Here is a 23,174-nt window from a genome sequence, read left to right as displayed (position 1 = left end):
CGCGATCAAATTTGGTAACCGAAACATGGATATATCATTTGTTTTACAGTAAAAAACGGTAGATATGACATTGAAATTTTAATCAATATTTTGAAATTATAATCTTTTAATAAGAAGTCATATAATTGGTCACAATTCCTTTCCAAAAGACATTCTTAGTACACCGTAATTAAAGATAATCAAGGAAATTTATGATCAATGAAAATGTCACTTATGCCCAGTGTAGGCAGAACAGTATTATGTAAATGCCAATTATATAATTTTGATTAAGTGAAGTTTTTGTTTTAATTCTAACTTTTAGTTCCTCTTAAGTATAATCATTATAAATGCAATGTGTATTTAAATGGAAAATGTGTCAATCTACCAAAAGAGCCATGTCCGCAAGCCGACCGTGTTTTGATAACTGACTTGCGGAAGTATTTATTTTATTGTTGCACTGAATTAAAAGCTGGCCTTCTTTGTATTATCATGTTAATTATGTCTTTTGAATCATATAAAGGAGAGGCAATATTTAAAAAAGTTAAAAGGAACGCAAATCCTACACATTTAAAATCTAGCAGCCCCAGTCTTATGTCAGGTTAACTCACTTCAGATAATCAATCGAACACTGTTATAAATGTTATTGTGTATGCAACAAAAACTACCATAAACTAACAGATTCATTCATAACTGTGATCAAAGATAGCAAGGCAACCAAGTGAAATGAATACTTCGTAAAATAAAGAGCTTGGTTTCACTGAGGGACCATTGTGGGCAAGCGATTTTCAGAGAATTCCTGAACTAGCACTTAGAGATATCCTCAAGGATGATAAGAAGTTTCACTATTACTTTCAGTGAAGTTGCAACATCAATACTGTACTAATTGAACAATTCAAAAATTGAGTTTTGATGTAAGAGATTGTCTCACAAAGTAAATATCACTAATTTTTTAAGAAAAGGAATCTTGTTTGGTGGTGTCTCAACAGTTAGTCTAGTTCTCGCTTACTTTGACTCACAACTTGGTAGTATCCTATTAAATACCACTCTGGGAACCAGACTAATCAACAAAACAAAAAGCAGTGATGTAATTCGCATACATGTGATGGTTGTCGAAACCAGTTGGAACGATCTTTCACATGTTGGACATTTTGAAAATAAATGTTATTTATATAGAATAACAAATAACTTCATTAGAAAAAGTGCATTATTAACAATTATTATCGACGTAATTGTAAAACAAGGATTCAGTAATTAAACAGCCCAGTTCCATGACCCACCCCCCTGTGGTTTTCTCAATCTATAAGCGGATTTGTTTCAATTTTTGGATCCTTGCTTATAGTGTGGTACATGTTTGTGAACCCTGTTGTGCGCGTGTTATTGAGGGAGAGGTGTATTGTAATCATCTCCGATCTTCTTGTGGCAATCTAACATACCATAACTTTCTAACATATTCAAGTTAACATATAAAAGAGATTTATGTAAGTGTGTAATACAAAATATTCTTCATCATGTTTGCCGGCACTGAACCTGATACCACGAATGTCATGATCGTAAAGATACACCCGCAATTTGAGCTTTGGTTCAATTTATAATTATTATTGTTTGGAAAAAAGAAACAAACAAGTTACTGAGCTGACATCATTCAGGCCATTCCTAAGATATATCCATAAAAATGGTTTGATACCATGGTTAAAAAACTAAAAAGCTAAAAAACTTGGTCAAAACCTTTGACCTTAAATTTTATTCAGTGTCAGAGTGCTGACTATCAAGTTGTTTATTGGAATGCAACTAAATACAACTGGTCAAAATCCATTTGTATATGTACAAGTTGCCATGCTTAGAAGCCCAATGAAGTAAAAAATGAATTCAAGCAATGACCTATGATTTGATCCCAAGGTTAATTACATTTGGTTTTTAACTCCTTCACAACAGAGTATATATGCTGGAGATCACACCATTTTCATTCAGAACCAATAAAATCTTGTAAGAAGTCCTTCAGTGAAAACCCATGAAAATGACACCATTCTTACAGTTGCTATCATATTTTTTAGATGTCCTCTATGGCGACATTCTTTTTCATATCCAGTTACATATTGCTATATTTTTGTGTTGAAAGCCCCAAGAAACCTGACTTACTATTTTAAGGCCCAAAGTTGTTGATATAGAAAGTGCCTCCTTTTAGAAACACAAGGTATTCTTAGCTGAGAAGAGTTGACAGAACGCCATAGGCTTGGAGATATCTTTCCAAGTCCAATCTCCCAAGAAACATACTAGACTAGCTAATCTTTTAAGAGAAGTAGCTATAACAAGATTTTTCAAAGTCTACAAGATCAAATAGGCATCATTTTCATTTAGGCTTTATGGTGGCCAACATATTTTGTTGTAGGATAAACCCAGGAAGATGATGGAAGAACTGGCAAGCTTTCTCACATTCCCACTGTTGTAGAACCAAGACTCACACTTGCATAGACAGATGTTCGATGTGTGAGTAATCCACAAAGGTGAGCACATGGGGCCCATTTTCATGCAGGACCAACTACATCTTTTGAAAATTATTTCAGTGAAAGCCCAAGGCTGATATCACCATACCTTCAAGAGGATGTAGTGATAAGATTTTACGATGACTGCAATGGCCATCATATTGGAAATCTGGGCACAATTTTCTTCATGAAAACCTACCTAACATCAAAAGAAATCTCTGAGTAATTCTCTATTCAGAAATAATAAGATTTTCAAGATGGTTACCATGGTGATCCTAATGACTGGCAAACACTTTAAAATTTCAGATCAACGATGAATCATAAGCTTCAACAACCTGGTCAAGTGAAATAGTAACAGCAAGATTTTCAGGATGGTCGCCATGGTAGCCATATTGGATGTCTATCACCAACATTCTGATTCTGGACCAATCATAAGAAGTCTTTTAGTGAATACCCCATTTTCATACAACCATCCATTAGGAAAGAAGAGCAGCAATTCATTCTTCAAAAATGGACACTATGGCAGCTGTCTGAAACTGACACTATGGCAGCTGTCTGAAATTAACACTATGGCAGCTGTCTGAAATTGACACTATGGCAGCTGTACTAGAGGTCTGGTCAGCACCACCATTATATTGGATCAACTACCACCATTACCATTTTCATTTAAGACCAACAAGAAATCATGGGAAGTCCGTGAGTGAAAACCAGAAGCTGAGGTCTGATCAGCAACGTATGTATACAGGATCAACTAAATATCATAAGCATGATGCATACAAAAGTCTCTGGGCCAACTTTAACGACTTTTCATGAGTCAATTCTAATTTTTATTGATCCTACTAAAAATTAGTTACCCACTATTAAAGTCCAATTCCAAAACCTCATTTCTTGTCATCTTACAGATTTTAAAAGAACATGTGAGAAGTTGTCTTGAAATATAAACATCAACATATACACAGTAATGGCAATGTCAATTAAAGCTATCATTACTGATCTTCCAGGACTGTACTATCTGCTCCAGTGGTCCAGGTGTCAATCTCAGATATGGGAGGTCGTGGGTTTGAACCCAGGCAGAGTCATACCAAAGACTTAAAATGATACAAAACAGCTGTCTTGCTAGGTGCTCAGCATTAAGAGGTTAATGTTAGGACTGGTCGTCCTGGTGTCAGGATAATGTGACTGCATGGGACATAATGCTACATGTCTGCAGCATGATGCCACAGTGCTAGACATCACTATAAAATGCCACACTGCAGACATTTCAGAGAAGTAATTTTGAGAAGCAATGATAAAGAAGTTTTAAAGGACAGATGACGGATAAGAGATGGACAACAGACCATTACATAAGTTCTTTTGGTCTAGGACCCGTAGAACTAACTTACCACAGTTGCCATTGTTTGTCCAATGGATCCCAGTGCAACAAGGTAACCAAAAGCTCTTGATCTTTCTTCACAAGGAATGGTATGAGAAAAAATGTGATAAATAGTTGGTAGGCCTGAAACAAAAATTACAACAGAAATTACTCTTTGTACTGGTCAATGATTCAGCACTTAGTTATTTTAAGATCTACCTGTTGCCTTCATGTCATTCAGTGGGATATTGAAACACTGTTTTTTGACTACTGAAATGTCTATTGGGAATTACAATAACAACTATGATTTTAAAAAATTGTAATAGTCTCGAGTACTATTATTATATCTAGATCTAATCTATAGCCATTCAAGAACAATAAAACAATCATAAATTTTCTCTTCGGAGGAAAGAAAACCATGTAATTTGTAAAACATTTAAAATGAAACATTTCACTGCTAACTATTTGCTAGTGATCCTGGCACCTGCAGCCACAAAAGCAACAGAAATAAAATATGAGTTTCATCGGCAGAGTGTAAGCCTCTGGATAAAAAGAATTGACAGTTTAAGACCATGGAGCCAATGTGGTTTTTCTGTTTATTTTATGTATCTCCCATCCATCAAATTCAACATTTTAGGTGATCCCTGCATGACTGAAGATGCTGTGTGTGCTATTCATAATTACAGTGCACACTCATTATAATGCTGTTTATGGAAGCCATATAATTGTACAATGTTATATGCAAAGATGCCTTAAACTGAGGTACAATGTACATAGTACGGTGGTCCTGACTATAGTGATATTCATGGCACCCATTAAATTAGTGTTAAAGGAAAGGATGCCTTACAATGAGGTAAAGTATACAAAGTACACTAGTCCCTAACTATAATGTTATTCATGGGACCCATAAAAGTGTACTGTGTTACTATCACAGATGCCTGACACTGAGGTAGCCTGTACACAGTAAAGTGGTCCCTCACCATACCACTATTCATATTAATGGGACCCATGAAAGCAGTCTTATAGGGAATGATGCCTTACACTGAGGTTCACTGGTCTCTCACTATACCACTATTCATAGGATCTATACACGTGTACATTTTAAGCACGGATGCCTTATACTGAGGTACATTACATGGGGGAAGCAAATTTTTAAGTAAATTATGATTGTCTGAGATTATTTACCCAATCTCATTACATTAGGAATATTAGCCTGTCACCTCGCAAATCCAGACCAACTAAAAGACGAAAATCATCTTTTCCTGTCTATTTCCAATAGAAAAAAAGACAATAACTTTTTCTCATTATGTCCTCTTGGCACCCCAGGTGTCACTAGATTTTAGCTGAGCACGATAGTAACGAACATGCTTGCATTAAAGGGTGGTTGGGAGGGTGTTTAAGTAATGTGATTGGTTAAGTATTCCAGGAAAAAATATAATTTACTTAAATATTTGCTTTCTCCTTCGAATACATGACCCAATCACATTATGTTAGGAGAATAGAAAAAAGGATTGCAAGTCCACTGCCACAATGAATAAACTGAGGAGCTGCAAAAAAACTCTTCTGCTGAAGTTTGATGATTCTGAGTATGTGAACAAAAGGAGTCACATCAGATTCCTGTTGGTTAAATTCCATATCCAGACTGACTAAATTCTGAGATGGATGGAGGTCTGACTTCTCCAAGCTCACTAGTAAGCCTGGATGATCTAAAAGAGAGGAGACTGACTTGGGGTAGAATAGAACTTACCTGGAGGATGTCATCCAGGTACTCTGCCATCATTGTAGATGACACTGATTAGAATAGGGACAATGTAATATATAATCATGGTTAAAAGCCCAAGGGATGATATTAAGGCCCAAGGGGGAACACTGAACTGATAAACTGTGTCGAGGTAAGTAAAACAGAAAAATGTTCGTGACATAGGGTGGACAGTGACGTGAAATATGTGTTGGTCGGCGGGACAGACAGATTAAACTCGCTGTCTCCATCTTGATTTTGGAAGGCTTAATGAATTGGTTGAGGTGACTCAAGTCGATGATGATACTTGTTCACTTTCTGCAAGAAACAACCTTAAATAATACCCCAAGGATTTTGGTCATTGCACAAGCTCCACCACCTGTTTTTTTTGTTTGATAAGCAATCATATCTCCTGTTGTAGAAAGGCATCCTTCTCCTGATCTGATGGTGCATCCATGAAGAGGAGAGAGGAGAGGGGAGAGGAGGGGGTTGTTGCTGAATGAAACCTGAAACCCCTCTGAAAGACCTGGATCCCCTCTGCCCCTGTTCTGAGGGAATGGGGAGGTCCAGTGAGCTCAAAATTTGGTTTCTTATGACTTCTGAAGTTCAGTTTCTTACTGCCTGAGGAATGGTTCCAAATGCGTGTCTGGGTTGAGCAGTGAAGTGGATGGGCTGAGCTTAGTTTCTTGCCTCCGACCTCCTTCTATTCTTCCTCCAGAGCAATGGTGACCTGAACTGGGTTGTCTGGAAAGGAAGGGTATCAATGTTTGAGCAACGTGAATCGCAGATACATGATATAAGAGGAATAAACTGGCTCATCAAGATTTACTGATTCTCTAGACTAGCTGAAGGGATGCAGAGCCTTCTGAAGTAGCAAACACCCTATAAATGTCCTGAACAAAAGCTAGAATGTTAAACTTCAGTCCATTACAAGGTTGGATCTGACTTTGATGTGAAGGATGGTGGATTTGAAGGTGTTCTGTTGCACTCACTTTGCGTTGAGGCTTAAACTGGGTCTACTCTGGAAAAGTCATGCCAGGTGGAATGAAGACTCAATTCCATCCTTAAGAAAACATCACTAGCTCTCCCTTGTGGACAAGCAGTTAGCACTGGGAAGTCCGGCACTGTCGGCTGGTTTGCCTGGCGAATGGTTGGCCATGGAAGCTGGTGGTATAGAAGACAGTCCAGCTATCACCGGTACTGGCTGCTCCAAGGTGCTGCAAAGGGCATATTGCCAACTGTATGGTTAGATGAATGGATCTTTCACTAAGATCCCCATAAATCATAGTTAGCTAGCTAATTCAACAGAAAGGTCCCCATGGTGGAACAGGACAGCCAGCGATGGTGCAGTTTTATTATGCATGGGATCCAGTGAATCCAGTACAAACCCCATGCATCCTGACCTATAGGCCCGGAGACCAAGCTTGGACATGCAGTGGGCTGCCTAAAATTGGGAAACACCCCCCCCCCAAGAAGTCAAAAATGCAAGCAATGAACTAGTTAGCTGGGCTGTCTTCTCAACAGGTCTCTCATGCTGGACGGTTAGTGATGGCTGGTGACCACTGGATGGCTGGTAACGGTGCAGTGGTATAAGGAGGTGGATCCAACTGATCCAGTTTGAACTCAATGCGCCATGACTTATAGGCCTAAAGGCCATGCTTGGATATGCAGGGGGTGCTTAGGCCCACTGGGTTGCCTAAAATTGGAGAATACTCCCCACTGAGTTAGTATTGCTAATAGCGAACTGTAGGTTGTCTTTCTTGACTTATTCCATATTTCCTTCAATTTTAATGCCAAATGGATTATTGCTTTGAACGTGCATTTCATGCATTTAGTAAACTTTTCTCCTGAAATGACACAAGAAGAGAAAACAAAGCCAAGATTAGCAAGTCAGCACGTGACTAACTAGCTAATAGCATAGACCAGCAAGTCAGTATGTGACTAACTAGCTAATAGCACAGACCAGCAAGTCAGTATGTGATTAACTAGCTAATAGCATAGACCAGCATAGCATAGATCAGCAAGTCAGTATGTGACTAACTAGCTAATAGCATAGATCAGCAAGTCAGTATGTGACTAACTAGCTAATAGCATAGACCAGCAAGTCAGTATGTGACTAACTAGCCAATACAATAAGTAGCTTAGACTTCCTCTGACAATGTATCATATATGCTGCATATCATATATATGGTGCATACTTAGTATAAACAAGAGACAAGATAGACTTACATGCTCTGAAGTTGCATATATAGCATTTAAATGTCATTCTGCTGAAAATACACAAGAAGAGAACACAAAGCATAAATTAGTAATTCACCAAGTTACTAACTCACTAATATAAATATATTCCCAGTTACTAACAAAAGAATTGAAAAAGTGATGCATTTGTAACTTATAGACTATACTTTAAACTTACGTATTTCAAGTATTCAATTGACTGTTCTCCTGAAACTACACAAGAAACAAAGCATAAGTTAGCAATGCAGCATGTTATTACCTCACTAAAACCATGTCCATTACAAACAGAACAACCAAACAAAGTCAAAGCTGTGCTAATAAAAAATGATCTTGTAGATGTGGTCTTAAAAGAACAGTACATAATGGTGACAAAATCACTAAAAATTTGTCAGAAATTGGAAAAAGAAAGTATACAACATGCATCAGAATGATTAAAATCCACACAACAGATACAAAAGAAATGCCGGGTGGTTCAATTAGAACACGAAAATGGCTTGGATTGTCATAGGATAAACTGTACAATGTGGTGCCAAGGAGAGGCAATGAGCAAGAGTTATTGCCCTTGGTCAGTTTGGCAATGGGAATAGACTATTTTAATCTTTTAGTAGGGATCAATTTGTGAGGTAGCAGGCAAAAATTTATAATATAACATGTGATTGGGGAATGTATTCGAAGGAGAGATGCAATTTAAGCAGTATAATGAAAAGATGTCTGTTATATCAGGATCCCCTCTCTCACAAACACACACACACACACACATTCATACTGTATCACTAAATCTAAGATTTCTAATTTATGTTTAATACATCATATAGTTTATTTCTCACATGTAACAGAATAAAGAACAGATTTAATGTGCAGTCAGATGTTACTCATATCACAGGTGTAGGACCTGTTATTATAAGTATTATGAAAAACAACAGATTGAGTTTAAAAGAGGCCAATAAAATATCACTTTCTTACCTAGACCCTCTCCGAATCCAAGCACCATACGTGAAAGTGTCAAAGCAAATATCGAATTAGCAAAAAATGGAACAATGAATGTTGACATGGACCACAGCAATACTGATAAAAGAAGAATTTTCTTTCCACCATACTTCTTTGCTGCACTGCCTCCAATAACCTGAAACAGAATCATAAATACCCATCATAATAGTACTTTACAGTGTCCCCCCAAACCCCATGCAGACCACATTGCCCAACACAAAATAGAACATCTTTTTACTGCAAGTGGGAAACCACTGTCATGTCAGGATTTCTTGTGATGGCACTTTGACCAGTGCATAGAGTTTTCATGGGGATTTATCAGAGATCTTTTAGAATCAGGATTCATTGTTGTATATGCACAAGGATAAACTGAAATAATGAAGAAATCATGGTTACAAAGTACAACCCCTTACTAAGCTGCCACTCTTGGGATTTACAAAATGGTTATAAATGCTGAAGGAAGGTACAGCAAAGTATGATACAAATTCATCCTGTTCCGTTTGGGGACCAAATACAAGGCACTATTCCAAAAATAAAATGATGTTTACTTTCTCAGTTTGATCTGAAAATGCCCAATTCAGATCAAAAAACACATTTATCTTGAAATGCTTCTAATCTTATTTAAAGATAAAAAGGCCACAGTTATAAAACAATAACAATCATAAAGCATTGGAGACATAACTGGACCTTATTTCCTCTTAGTTAAAACACTTCCAATTTATTTAATTTCTTTGCCATTTTCCCAAATACTTATGCCTCAGACACCACATCTGCAGACCAAGAAAAATCCCTTACGTGAAATCCACAAGCTGGCTGAGAAATTGTAACTGCTAAAGGGAAGTGATTATTATGGGAGATATGACAATAATTCCATGTGTCATTAAGATCTGAATGTTATCAGCAAGAATCAGTACTACATCGAAGGTGTCGAATTCATTCTGGGCCATTTAGACCATTTTGAATAAAGGAGGGAGTCGAATAAAAAGTAGGAAAAACCCGGGCTGTTGGAAAGACTACATGGAGTTTATCCATGGAGCAAATAACTTTAGAATCTTTATCCATGGAGCAAACAGCTTCAGATTTAAGTTTTCCTAACAAAATTTCAAGACTGAATTTGTGTCATATTGGATTTACAACTGACACCATTATCACTCTGGACCAGCCAGGTCTCATAGGAAGCATACTGGTTTTTCAAATGGATATCCATTTGGAACAAATATAAATAACAATATTAAAAATGACCACCATACTGGCCATACTGAGGGCCAGTTTGTATAATTTTCATTTAGGACCAACTAGATACTGCAATAACTCTTCTGATGACCTGCCATTTAAGACGAGTAGCAATAATGGCCATCACGATGGCCATACTGGACATCACATGATTGGCACCATTTAATTCAGGAAACAAACATCTTAAGAAATCTTCTGGTGAAAACCTCATGAAGATACGGTTTTCTGTTTCGAAGTAGTAATAATAACAAGATTTTCAAGATGGTTGCCATGGTGGTGATATAACTATTGTGGATCAGAATACTACACGATACTGGTCTTCTAGTGGTTCTTTTTGCTTAAAATTAGTTTCTATCTGTTGTTGTTGCTGTAAGGTTTAACGCCCTTTTTCAGCACACGATAGGCTATGCATGGCCAGTATTATTGGTGGAGGAAGAACGCGGGAAAGCCCCGGAAAGAACCACTGACCCACAAGAAGCTACTGGCAAGCTTTCTCACATACCCACATTAGCCAAATCCGAGACTTGAACCCATGCAGACAGAGGTCAGATGGCAGTGATCCATAACGGAGAACACTTTAGACCACTCAGCCACTCGGGGCCCCAGTTTCTATCTGGATATAATGCAAACCATATAAAATCAATTTTTACTTTTCCGATTAATCTTTTGATGTACTGAACAGAACAGAATAGACAACTACCGCCATGCAAAAGGTCTAAATTTCAAATTTTCTTTTTTTTTCCATTAAAAAGGGCATCATATGTACGTTTCTAAAAGGGTTTCCATTATGCAAAAATGAAGTGAAAAAGAGATATTATGCATAGTAATTTCTGCAAGACGTAACTCAAAGCTTACATACAAACTAAAAAAATGGACAATGATTTTATACCATTTTATTTTCAAATGATGATAATTGTTATGTACCTGGCATAGAAATTAATCTACTACTGCACATGTCAGCTTATATTGTGTCATTATTTCACAAGTTGGCTATTCTGCTTATTCTGCAGTTGGAAAGGTGTATTCTTTCCAAAAGAACTTGGTGACTGACCATTTAATAGATATGTTAATTTCTTTTTTTCCCTATAAATCAGAGCAATTTTTGTTCAAGCTATCCAGGGGTCTCATCTGTTTTAAAAAATCCCAGCCATAGCCTCCTCTAAAAGGAAACAAAATGGTCATTCCCATATCAACTGGCCCCCAATCTTTTTCTTTTTGTGTACATCTATACCTTTAAGCATGTATCCTTGGATTATTCCTGCTTCTGAGTCCTAAGTTTCTTCAGGTGACTTTAAACGTAGCTTTGATTCTAAAAGATTTAATCTGTTTGGGTGAATACAGGCTGTTTCAATAGTTCCATATTGTTGGCTTAATAGCTAAACCCTGTTCAAATATTTTTTTCTGGATGAGTTCTTTGGTTACAAATGTTTAATCTGTATTCATGCCAACTTCTTAAAATGTACAATGAAATCAAAATTTAACAACGTTAGAAACTTAACTGTTAATAAAACAATATGATCTGGATAGCTGGAACATGTTTTGCAGTATACATCATGTGAACTAGACAAATATATGTACTAATTGATGTCATGTCTACAGCAACTTAAGCATACTAGTTTAATACCTGCTGAATATATTAAAGTTTGCTTATTCATCACTTTCAACTTAAAGCTGACAATTTTAAACTCATTAGTTAACCAACTTAAACCATTCATTGAAAATATACATTTTTGAGCAGTTAGCAAAAGAATACAGCAGTGTGTGCAGAGTCCTCTTTAAAACAGAAAATTCTATGGCAAATCTCAACATTTATCTTGCTCATCAGTCCTTTGCAAAAATGTATCACATGTACATGTATACGTAATGCAGAAGAGCTATGCAGGCATTGGAATAAAGGATTATTTTAGAATCATGTGTATTTCATGTGTAGAACATACCACGCAAAAAGACTGTAATGTAGCTGGTGGAATTAAAGGAAAAGATTACATCATTACTAAGATGCTTTATTTTCCTAACTCAACGTGTATGCAATTATTAAAGTGTCTGTGTGTGTATTCCAAAGCAGAATTTTAATACATTTTTTCAGTTTTGAATATTAAATGGCAGTGTGTACAAATTAGAAGAGCATTCTGCACAAACTGCTGTAACTCAGCAAACATTGCAAGTTCTATGAATATAGTGGATGTCCACAAATACATAATTATATTGCTGGAATTTTCTATTGGGGCAATAAAAACCTAATCCACCCACTACAAGCCAAAACATAGGCAACTATGATAGCCACTATATCTGGTCAGTGATGGACAACAGTGAAGACAAATTCAATTTCACTTCCAAAACATGAATTTTCCAAAATCCCTGATGTATGTACTGTATATAATTTAACATCATTGTTCTATGTGATGTTTGTTTTCAAAACAAACTTTACCGCAACAGCATAATCATATACCAATGTATCGGCAACAGACTTGGTTTGACTACTGATATCACAACTATATAGACCATGGTCACTCTCACTGCCCAAAATGAAAGTGTTTGAAATAAACGGGCCATATCTTAAAAGGGGCAGATAATTTCAATAAAGTTTAGGTAACTATATCTTTCAATTCACTAAGTATCTTCAGTCAAGGTAAAAGTGAAAATGTTGGCATGTTATCCTTCGACTACAGCTCATGATTAGGAGACAATTTTTCACAAGTGTTTGGCATCTAGATTATCCAGTTAAAAAAGGTCAATAAAAAAATCACTTTCTTACCTAGACTTTCTCAAAATCCAAGTATCATGCAGGAGAGTGTCAGAGTAAATACTGAATAAGCAAACATGTTACAGGAAGGGTGTAAAACTTTAATAACAGAAAATGAATTTTATTTCAAGTTCAAAGTTTGCAAAAAGAAAGCAAAGCTCTGGTTAAATAGACTTCTGCGCATTCAAGTTTGTCTGTTTCATTTATCCAACTGCATGTCATTTTATAAAAAGATGCCACCACATAAAGTTAACAAGTACATTATAAACATTCTTACCTGGCTGCTCATGTATCCTATTGCAAAGGAGCTTAGAACCCAGCCCTGCCCATGGAGGCCCCACTTGAACTCATCAGTCATGGCGACAATAGCTATCGGCATGACGACCTGGTCAGCTGAGTTGATGAAGTTTGCAATGGAACAAAGCAGAATTGTCCCATGTGGCCTAGTCAGCATTTTGGGATCCTTTTAATGCTTATGTGTACTAATCTGGGTCATTCATAGTGGATAGGACACAGTTGCCTCATTCCCATCTTATATCATATGATCGGGCCAAGATGGTATTTACTGAAATGGAGATGCCCTAAAATAATTTTCTTCCAATTAGAACTAAAAACATGTAAAGCTTGAAATCATTCAGCCCTCATAGTGCAGAACAAATTTATATTATAATTTATAACAAATGATATTTTTTATTTAGTTACTTTTTGGCCAAACGGACCCTGAGCTTACATAATTTTAAGTTTAGTCTCCTTGCATCACCCTTGCCAGTCAAGCAGGTCGAAACGGAATTGTCTCCACCTGATGCCACACATGCTCTAACAAACATATCAGTGTACAAGTCTTGCACGATCCTAATAATGTTAAATGGTTTGGTTTGCAGTTTCATGGCACAGCAATACAAGCACTTCATTTAGTACTGAGGCAAATGGAGTAAAGTGCCTTGCAAAAAGATGCACAATGCCAACTCCCTCAGACTGATTCTATAACTGGATTTGAGCTGCATCATTTAGTCAGTCTGATGGGTACATCTCAACATTTACAGCTGGCTGCCTCAGTGTGTCCTAGATTAAAAGCACTCAGCTCTCATTTCATCAGCATGATACAGTCCATAACGTCCAATTAAAATCAAAAAAAAGAAACGAGGTTTACAGCAAATTGAAAAAAAACAGCAATAACCAAGAGCTAGTCATTATTAAAATATACCAGAAAGTCCACTTCATTTTGTCAGATCAAAACAAATTAAATAATTAGAAGCATGTTATGATTCTCAACATCATACTTTTTATGGGTTTAAAATTACTTGTCATAAAAGTGGGCTAGTGTTTAGAGTGTCTGCCTAGGATGCGGGAGGTCATGGGTTCAAACCCCTGCTGAGTTATACAAAGGCTTACAAAAATGATACTAACAGCTGCCTTGCTAGCGCTCAGCATTAAGAGGTTAGTGTTAGGAATGGTCTGCCTGGTATCAGGATAATGTGACTGGGTGGGACATCATGCTACATGTCTGCGGCATAATGCCCCTGTGCTAGACAATCATTATAAACTGCCACACTGCAGACATCGTAGTGATATGACTGAAAAATTGTTAAAGCTAAGCTAAAAATCCTAATCACACACACACTTGTCATAAAGATCCAATTAAATGCACTTACAAGACTCATATCAGGAAAAATAGGATCACAAAATCTCACTGCTCTGACAATGCTTTGGCATTCTGTCTACAAATATATTCTGAAACACATTCTGTCCAATACTTGCTATCTAATACATGAGTTTTGGACCCTTACCAAAATTACCTCTATACCATACTGTTGTACATTTTGAGATGAGGTTTACAACTATCTGATTACACAGACTTGAAGATAGTTATTGTATTCTTTAATAGTGAGTGCTAGCAACACGTGCAAAATCCACTCTTAACCTAGCTCTATGCAGTGTCAGTCCCTACTCCTTGACTTTCATTCTCAGTTCTACATTATCAGTTTTCAAATTGTTCACCATTTCCTTTATTTTGACTGTCAGTGTTTGGAGAAATATTGCCTCAAGTTTCCAATTTTAAAATCAACCCTTCACTCAAGTTCTCCCTTAGATAAGATATATTGTATTTTCCAAAGTAAATGCTTCAACAATTTTCAACAACTTGATGTATTATCTTGAAATCAGAATAGTTAAGCACTGTATAAAGTCCACACCTTTAACAAATCAGACTGATCCCAATTTTTACTCTCCAATGATTCAATACTGGATACTTATTTTGAAACCAGTAAATATGGATAGAAAAAATTATAAGCCAGTAGCTAAGAAAACTTAAAATTAAAGCACATCAACTTAATTATAAAAGTCAAAACCCAGCCTAACAACCAGATTTTGATGTTAAAGGTTTAATTTAAACATCAATCAGATCAGCTGTCATCATGAAAAATAAAACGTGTAAACATGAAGTTTGGCATGATTTGCAAAATATCCAATGCCAAACTTTGACTAAATGATTAATCACTTTTTAATTTAATTTGGAATTAACAAAAGGGTTTTAATCTGACAAGCCCATTTTTTCCAGGCAACCATGCTTTTTAAATATTTTCTACACCAGACTAGTTTCTTATAATAAACAAATTATTATTTGGCATAAGGGATGCTACTGCAATATTAATTTGAGCTGCCTGATGGTCCCAAGTTTTGCTGGTTGTCCAAGAATTTTAATTTTTAAATATTCCAATTAAAAGTTAGTCAATCTCGCTTGCCAGAATTTCTCCCTCAATCCATTCATATCCTGAAACATGTGTTACATTATCACAATTTTAACATTTTCATCAGAAGTAACCTTAATCATCTCAGTGCTTGGCAGAGTCTTTAAGGGGACACTCTACAGATATTATGAACTTCTGAGAAAGTGTTTAACTCCATTTTTCAGCACACAATAGGCTATCCATGGCGGCCAGTATTAATGGTTGAGGAAGAACCCGGGAAAACCCAGGGAAGAACCACCGACCCACGAGAAGCTACTGTCAAGCTTTCTCACATACCCACATTGGCCGAATCCTAGACTTGAACCCACGCAGACAGAGGTGAGATGGCAGTGATCCGTAACGGAGAGCGCTTTAGACCACACGGCCACTCAGGGCCCCAACAGTGGGTGAAAATAGTCTATTTAGACTAATGTATTTACATATTTTCATGTCATATTATTAACATTTAAAAATGATGAAATACTGTTAAAGTTTATAAAAAATATTAAAATCTTTTTTATTCCTCCTCACCATAGTTGTTGTATAACAAAATTGCAACCTTGAAAATAAGTCCAGTTGAAATCTGTATTATCTCCCATAGCAAACATACTCTTTTCACATGTTTATATGTTGGAATACTGGATAAAATGATTAAATTTATTAGTAAGAGACCTAAATATGTCAACTGAGCAACAATTTACTTCAGACTGGGAACAAATTAAATTGTTCACTGCTCATTCAAGGCTCCTGTGTGAATTTTTGACTGGAATTCCATAGACAGCAATGTAATTTATGGAATTTATAATCATGAAATTGTGTGCATATTGAAGTTATTGTATTCAACACATGGATTTAGATTTTTCTGCTTATTGTATATTTAGTTTATTTTGATGCACTAAATGCCTTTTTAATTACTTTTCTAATTAACCCCGTAAAAAATGAAGTTACTGAACAAAATCAATAGATATTTAATGCTACAGCTTAATTTCCTTAATTCATGATAACTCTCCACAAATACAGTCAGCATTCACATCGCAAGAAATCACATGAACTCACACAGACTATTTCATTTTACATTTGAAACTTGACCTCGCGTAGAACCAAACAAATCTCTATACAGAATATTAAAGCTAAAAAATTTGGAAGGATTCAAAACGAAGGACCTATTGAACTTTATCCAAGTGCTCTTGATGCACCAAAACTACTTACTAGCATCCATAGAAACCACCTGTTACAGAACAAAAGATGATCAGATTACTACAGTAGGGTAACTGGTTAGATCATACACATTGGATGCGGGAGATCGTGGGTTTGAACCCCTGCCGAGTTATATGAAAGACTTATGAAAATGGTACTAGCAGCTGCTTCACTTGGCACTCACCATTAAGAGGTTAGTGTAAGGACTAGTCAGCCTGGTGTCTGGATAATGTGAATGGGTGGGACATGTTGTTACATGTCTGCGACATCATGCCTCAGTACTAGATATTACAATGAACTGCCACACTACAGACATTGAAGCAATATGACTGAGAAAAACTGTTCAAGCTAAATTAAATATCCATATCACACACACACACCGAAGATGATCAGTTGATCAGGTGTTTCTATGACTAACTTAGCAGTTAGAAAATGGGATGGGGTGGGAGGATGGAGCATTACCGTTCAGACCGCTTAAGATTAAATAGTTGATGCAGGTTTTCTAATAGTGAGTACAGTGCCATCATGTCCTTTCACCTGCTTTATGGAAATATGTATCACAGGTACAGTCATCTACAGGCAGCGAAAAACTACATGGCATTGTGCAGTCTGCCACATGCATTTTATGCAAGGCCCATTGTTTATGACAAATTTAACACCTGTTACTTAGTATTCATGCAACAAGGTAATTATAATAAAATAGCCAAATATTGACCCAAAGGATGATCTATTATATATAAAGTGCAAGATTAAATCAAATACCTTCTCTGCAAAGCAGCATGTCCCTAAATATTAAAGGATTCTGAGTTAATAATTTATAACTTTTTACTTATTACGTACGATCTTTGGCAAAAAACACCCACCCATCATGTTAATCTTATCTGCATTACCCTTCAATTAATAATGCAAAAAAAAAATATATTTACTTTTGTACATATTTCTTAAATTTGACGATTTTCAGATTCCAGTAACTTTGATGCCTAAATATTTAATTTGGCTGAGATTTTCTAAAGAGTTCCTTCCAAGTAATATGACAGTGATCTGATGCTGTTTCTTTTACCAGCAAAAAATACGTTGCAATTTAGGGCCTTGAATCGTACACATTTTGTGTGCCACTGTCAAAAACTATTGGTGTCAATAAGTGCATCCAGCTGTTACATATTCTTGAACATCTGTCATCCAGTTTCCTTGGTGATGATGTCGGAACAGATACAGGGCACTGAGTATTCAAACGTTACCGTTACGTTACTCAAAATCACAACTTCAAAATCCATATGGGTTAAAGAAAACAACAAATTACAACTGCCACCAAAAGGTACGTCCTTCCCTGTTGACGCATGCACTCTAAGCGACACACGATAATTACCTAGAATTTCACCCTTTCTAAAGTTAGAGGTATTATTTGTAACGGGTGAGAATTTGACACCTAAAGACACACTTATTTCACCTTGTGAATAAAGTGCGACTTCGACGTGGCCGCTTAAATACCGCGTATACCATTAACAATTCACGTCACTCAATTTTGTCTCCCAAATTACATTTCCTTATTTGTCAAAACAACCAATATATATTTGACTGGTATGTTTAATATCTTTCAGTAGCACCTACTATCATGAAAGTGAATTGCATGTTTATATTTATATATTTTTAGGATGCAAGCGATCCTTTCACCTGTGCAGAAGTAGAGATTCGTTAGTAAAAACTACATCCCAACTAACGAACACTTTCCCATCCTATGTCGATATACGTGTTTTCTAACATCGAGTGTTCCTGACTAGTACTATAGATGAATATCTAAAAGATATTATATGTGATAAGATATCATCAAAACATATGTGATGATTTCATATCAGAAAATGAAATAAAAATTACAATCAGTCAGCTAGCGAAAGGGAAATCCCCAGGGAGAGATGGATACACGGTGGTATTCTGTAAAAAATTCCAAAGTGAGTTAGCGCCGATTCTGGAAAATTTATGTACTAACATTCTTTTAAAAAATGACATGATGACGGAAACAATGAGAGAAGGGTTAATAACAATTATATACAAAGGGAAAGGGGATAGGGAAAACCTAAAAGATTAGATGCCCATCTCCCTCCTAAATATAGATTACAAGATTTTAAGCAAAATTTGTGCAAATAGAGTTAAATTATGTCTAAATGAAATCATAAATGTAAACCAGTCTTGTGGGGGGAAGGGACGAAATGTGCAAAATAATATCTTAAATATAAGAACGATAATTGATTATGTAAACGAAACAGGTCAACAAGGTGCTAAGGCACTTTTTGACCAAGAGAAAGCTTTCGACGGATTGGAAAATAACTATACCCAAAAAGTATTAGAGAAATTTGGATTTGGAATTAACTTCCAAGACTGGACTAAAATCCTGAACAATAAAATAACAGCTAGACTACAGGTAAACGGCGCTGTCACGGCAAGGCTGTCCACTGTCTATGCTATTATACGTAATAGCAATTGAAATACTAAGTATCAAAATACGGAATAACAATAACAAAAATGTCGAAGGTATAAAAATCCCCAATCTAAAAGAGGATTTCAAAATGCTCCAACATGCCGATGACTGTACTAACTTCATAAAAGACCAAAATTCCTTTAAACACCTGCAAAAGGAATACGAATCATTTGGAAAAGCATCAGGGTCGCAAATAAATCATGATAAAACAGAAATACTAAAAATAGGGAACTGTAGGGGAAACCACCCCGGTTTACCACCACACTTCATCAAGGTAACTGTTAAAGCTTTAGGAATCTTCTTTGGGAAAAACGAAGAAAGAGAAAATTACAAAAATATATACAAAAAATTCAAAGAGAATATCGAAATCTGGGCACTAACGCCATTATGCATAATGGAGCGTGCACAAGTAGCAAAAACATACATGTACTCTAGCATGAACTATAGAATAAACTCCGTAGACTTCGAAAATAAAAATTTAGATAAGATAGATAAGGAAATTATAAACTATATATGGAACTTCAAGACACATTACGTCCAAAAATCGGCATTATATAGAGCCAGAACAAAAGGAGGCTTAGCCTTACCATGCCCCATTTTAAAAAAAAATATACAAATATTATATACAGATTCAAAAGACTATCGACAATACCAAAAAGTCCATGGGAAACCCTATACATATATTGGTACGGCTTCACCTTAAGGAACAGGCAAGATATTTATAAAAATAACAAGTTATGCAAAAAGTTAGAAGTATGTAGACATTTCAGACAAACAAAAGAACTTTTATGCAAGTTTAGGGACAAAACAGAACTCTGGGAAAAGGACATACCTAAGACATATGACTGGATTAGGGAATATGAAGCAAAAAATAAAGGAAACAAAGTAGAGGAGGAAAACATCCATATAGATTGGGATAGAGTGTGGGGGCACTGGGCCAACATCGGATCAGTTAAAATACAAAGTATCATATTAGTAGTTAAGGGGGATCTTATAGGGTCAATGGGACTTATCATTACAAATACCCTTGGGACAATATAGGGTCTATGTAAATTTAACATGGAGAAAAATCGTGGGACAATATAGGGTCTATGGGAATTAACATGGTCAAAAACCCCTGGGACAATATAGGGTCTATGTAAATTTAACATGGTCAAAAAACCCTTGGGACTGTATAGGGTCTATGTAAAATTGAAACAGGGAAGGTCTCTATTTTTTTTTAAAAAAAATAAAAAATAAAATAAAAAATAAAATAAAAAAAGGGGTAGGCAATGGAAAGGCTATCTCTTTTCGAGAAATATGGCTGGCCCTGAAAAGGGCCTTTGGGTTTATGTTAATATTAATATTAACATAGATGGCATCTGTTACATCTTCTTCTTCTTAAACTCCTTCTAACTGCCGGTCCATACACAAGTACCCTCTTGAGACATCCTTGTCTTTCTATATAAACTCTCCTCATCCATAGACTTGTATCTGTCCTATCAACAACAGTCCACTTGGACCGGAGATACATGAGCATGTCCGTTCTGAACATCATTGTTGACACAAGGGTTGAAGATTGAACGTCGGTCCACATCTTGAGGCTACTAGAAACAGGTGAATCAATGCACTGAACTGCGCTTATTTATAGGTACAGGTAGGATTGAAACGGATTGAGTTCATTCACCAATCCGAACACGCGTTACAAAATTCAGCCAGCCGCATCCAATCCGAAGAGAGCAGTCTGTGACGTCACGTAGTCAATATAGATCTGCTAGCGCTTGTGTGCAGTCAATCTATGCGACAGTGATTCAACATGACGGAAACTCAGAAAACGATCCAATGGGGTGCACCAGCAGCGGAGACCGCCCAAGGGAACCCGGACTTACTTTCAGAAGAGGTGAATTGGGATTTTGTGGATTTTCTCTCCTCGCAAGAATTTGTTCCGGAACCTTCGTTACCTTCTTCATTACCGCAAGTGGAGAATTTTAGACAGAGACAGAAAGAAGAATTGGAGAAATTTATACAACGACAAAAAGAAGCGGAACAGGCTTTTCTCCTACAGCAACAGCAAGAAGAAGAAGAGGTAAGAAAAAAATAACAGCAGCAACAGCAAGAAGAAGTAGCAGCAAAGAAACAAGAGGGTGAGAATCAAACGGTCACGGTACTGTTGGACATTTTAGCGGAGTTAAGAAGTCTGGAACAAATGTATCAGACTTCTTTATCACGACCGAAGAGAATACGACCTTCCCGAGCTAAACACGTCAACCCTGTGACTAAGCCTACCGTACCACCCTTAGTGATTTCAACCCAATCATTATCATCATCATCAACATTACGCAGTCCAGAAGTAGGCCTTGGCCGTGGCAAAGGCATAAGGCAGTTAAAGTTGATTGCTTAAACTCACCCCTTCACCATGAAGAAAAAGGCCCTTTTCAGGGCCACCCACATTTCTCGAAAAGAAATACAATTTCAATTTGCCAATAACTCAAAAAACAAACCCCACCCATTTTACCTTATAGTACGTGTCTGTGTATGAGTGCGTGAGTGTAGCTTCTTATTTTAAAATCACAACTCAAAGACACTTACCTTATATCATTAATTTATTCTTTTATCCATTTTTTACAATCCAATTCACAATTCACAACACAACACTTTAATAAAAAGTTCATTGACTTCTTCTTTCCCCTTGTTTAGTCTCTCTGTTTTTTGAATTTTTTCACCGTCACACTCTTTTCCTCTTCTTCCTCCTCGCTTTCTTCCCTTTTTCTTTTTTTCTCCTGTTTCTTTTTCTTCACCTGTCTTCTTTCTTCCTCAGAAGAATCCCTCTCTTCCTCCGAAGAATCCCTCTCTTCTTCTGAAGAATTCCTCTTTTCTTCTGACTCCTCTTGTTTCTTTTTTGGGCAATCTGGAGACCAATGTCCTTTTTCTTTACAATAATAACAGGTATCTTGACTTTTGTCTTTTTTAGTCCCTGTTTTTGTTCTTTTTTGACGGTCTGGACACTCTGAAGACCAATGCCCTTTCTTCTGACAGATATAGCAAGTATCTTGACTTTTATCTCTAAAGGAAGGAGAGTAGTCCGTAGGCTGGTCTGAAGAGAATTTTCTAATGACCCCTCGCAAAGCTCTGACGAAACGTTCCATATGGTTAGTCTCTTCCATCGTTGTGCTCGGCTTGAGAGTGAAATGAATAGTGAAAGGATAAGACACACACCCTTTTATATACGCTGGTCTGCTATGACTATAAAGTAGCTCATGGTGTTTGAACTTGAGTCATTTGACTTTTTGCTTTCAAGATGAAACGATCCTATTCATTCGAGAAGAAAGAAGAAGAAAGTAAGAGGCAGAAACGTGATCTATCGCCTCGAACCAGGGCTGAAATCTTGGCACAAATTCATGCCAGTGATTTTGAAGAGGACATGAGTGAACCAGAATTTGAAACCTCTAAACCAAGTTCACCACCCTTAGTCAACCCTGAAAAATACTATTCCATTCGAGAGACGGAAAAGCGTTCCTCTAGAAAATTTAGAACCACGGCTTACAAATACACGGTGAAGTTTAAAGATTTCAAGTCCGAAGTACCGTTAGAGAAAGCAGAAGGGTTCACCCCTGCAGAATTGACTGCTTCCAAAGTCATGGACAAGATTCAACACGTGCAACAATCTAATGACCAGTTTGACATCACCGATGGAAAAGCCACATTGGACATGACCCACGTCTCTCCTCCTCAAGGGACCGGACGCAAAAAGATGTTATTGGTGAACGACCTTCGCAGCATTAAGCGTAGCCTCGTCCAAATTCACAATCCTCATGACCAGATGTGTTTAGCCCGTGCCATCGTGGTGGGACGAACCTATGCCAACAAGAACGACACGGCAGAATGGAAAAGAGACTGGGAGAACATTCGACAATCGGACCGAGCCAAACAACGAAGTGAAGCAGAACTCCTGTTACGACAAGCTGGCATGTCCAAAGACACACCCTGTGGCATTCCTGAGATGCAAAAATTGCAAGATGCCCTAGCTCCACGATACACTTTGAAAGTGCA

At 36.8% G+C, this 23,174-nt stretch overlaps 1 protein-coding gene across 4 annotated transcripts in view; it reads right to left on the bottom strand.

Annotated features, from left to right (window-relative positions):
- The window catches only part of LOC149808181 (sialin-like), a 41,238-nt gene extending 23,008 nt beyond the window's left edge, over positions 1–18,230 (bottom strand). The window contains exons 1-4 of one of the 4 annotated variants that reach the window (XM_089974347.1): positions 18,120–18,230; positions 13,027–13,314; positions 8,750–8,909; positions 3,842–3,954 (exon numbers count right to left, since the gene is read on the bottom strand). In XM_089974347.1, the coding sequence (XP_089830473.1) occupies positions 3,842–3,954; positions 8,750–8,909; positions 13,027–13,203 (450 nt within the window). In that variant the 5' untranslated portion in view covers positions 13,204–13,314; positions 18,120–18,230. The other 3 variants (XM_089974320.1, XM_089974338.1, XM_089974329.1) reach the window with 3 other exon arrangements.
- Between the last annotated feature and the right edge of the window lie 4,944 nt (positions 18,231–23,174).

Source organism: Sinohyriopsis cumingii, chromosome 1 (genome assembly GCF_028554795.1).
Source record: "Sinohyriopsis cumingii isolate HCF-2022 chromosome 1, ASM2855479v2, whole genome shotgun sequence".
NCBI classification, from domain to species: domain Eukaryota; kingdom Metazoa; phylum Mollusca; class Bivalvia; order Unionida; family Unionidae; genus Sinohyriopsis; species Sinohyriopsis cumingii.
The sequence above is the reverse complement of the archived record's forward strand: the minus strand, read 5'-3'. Positions and strand labels throughout refer to the sequence as shown.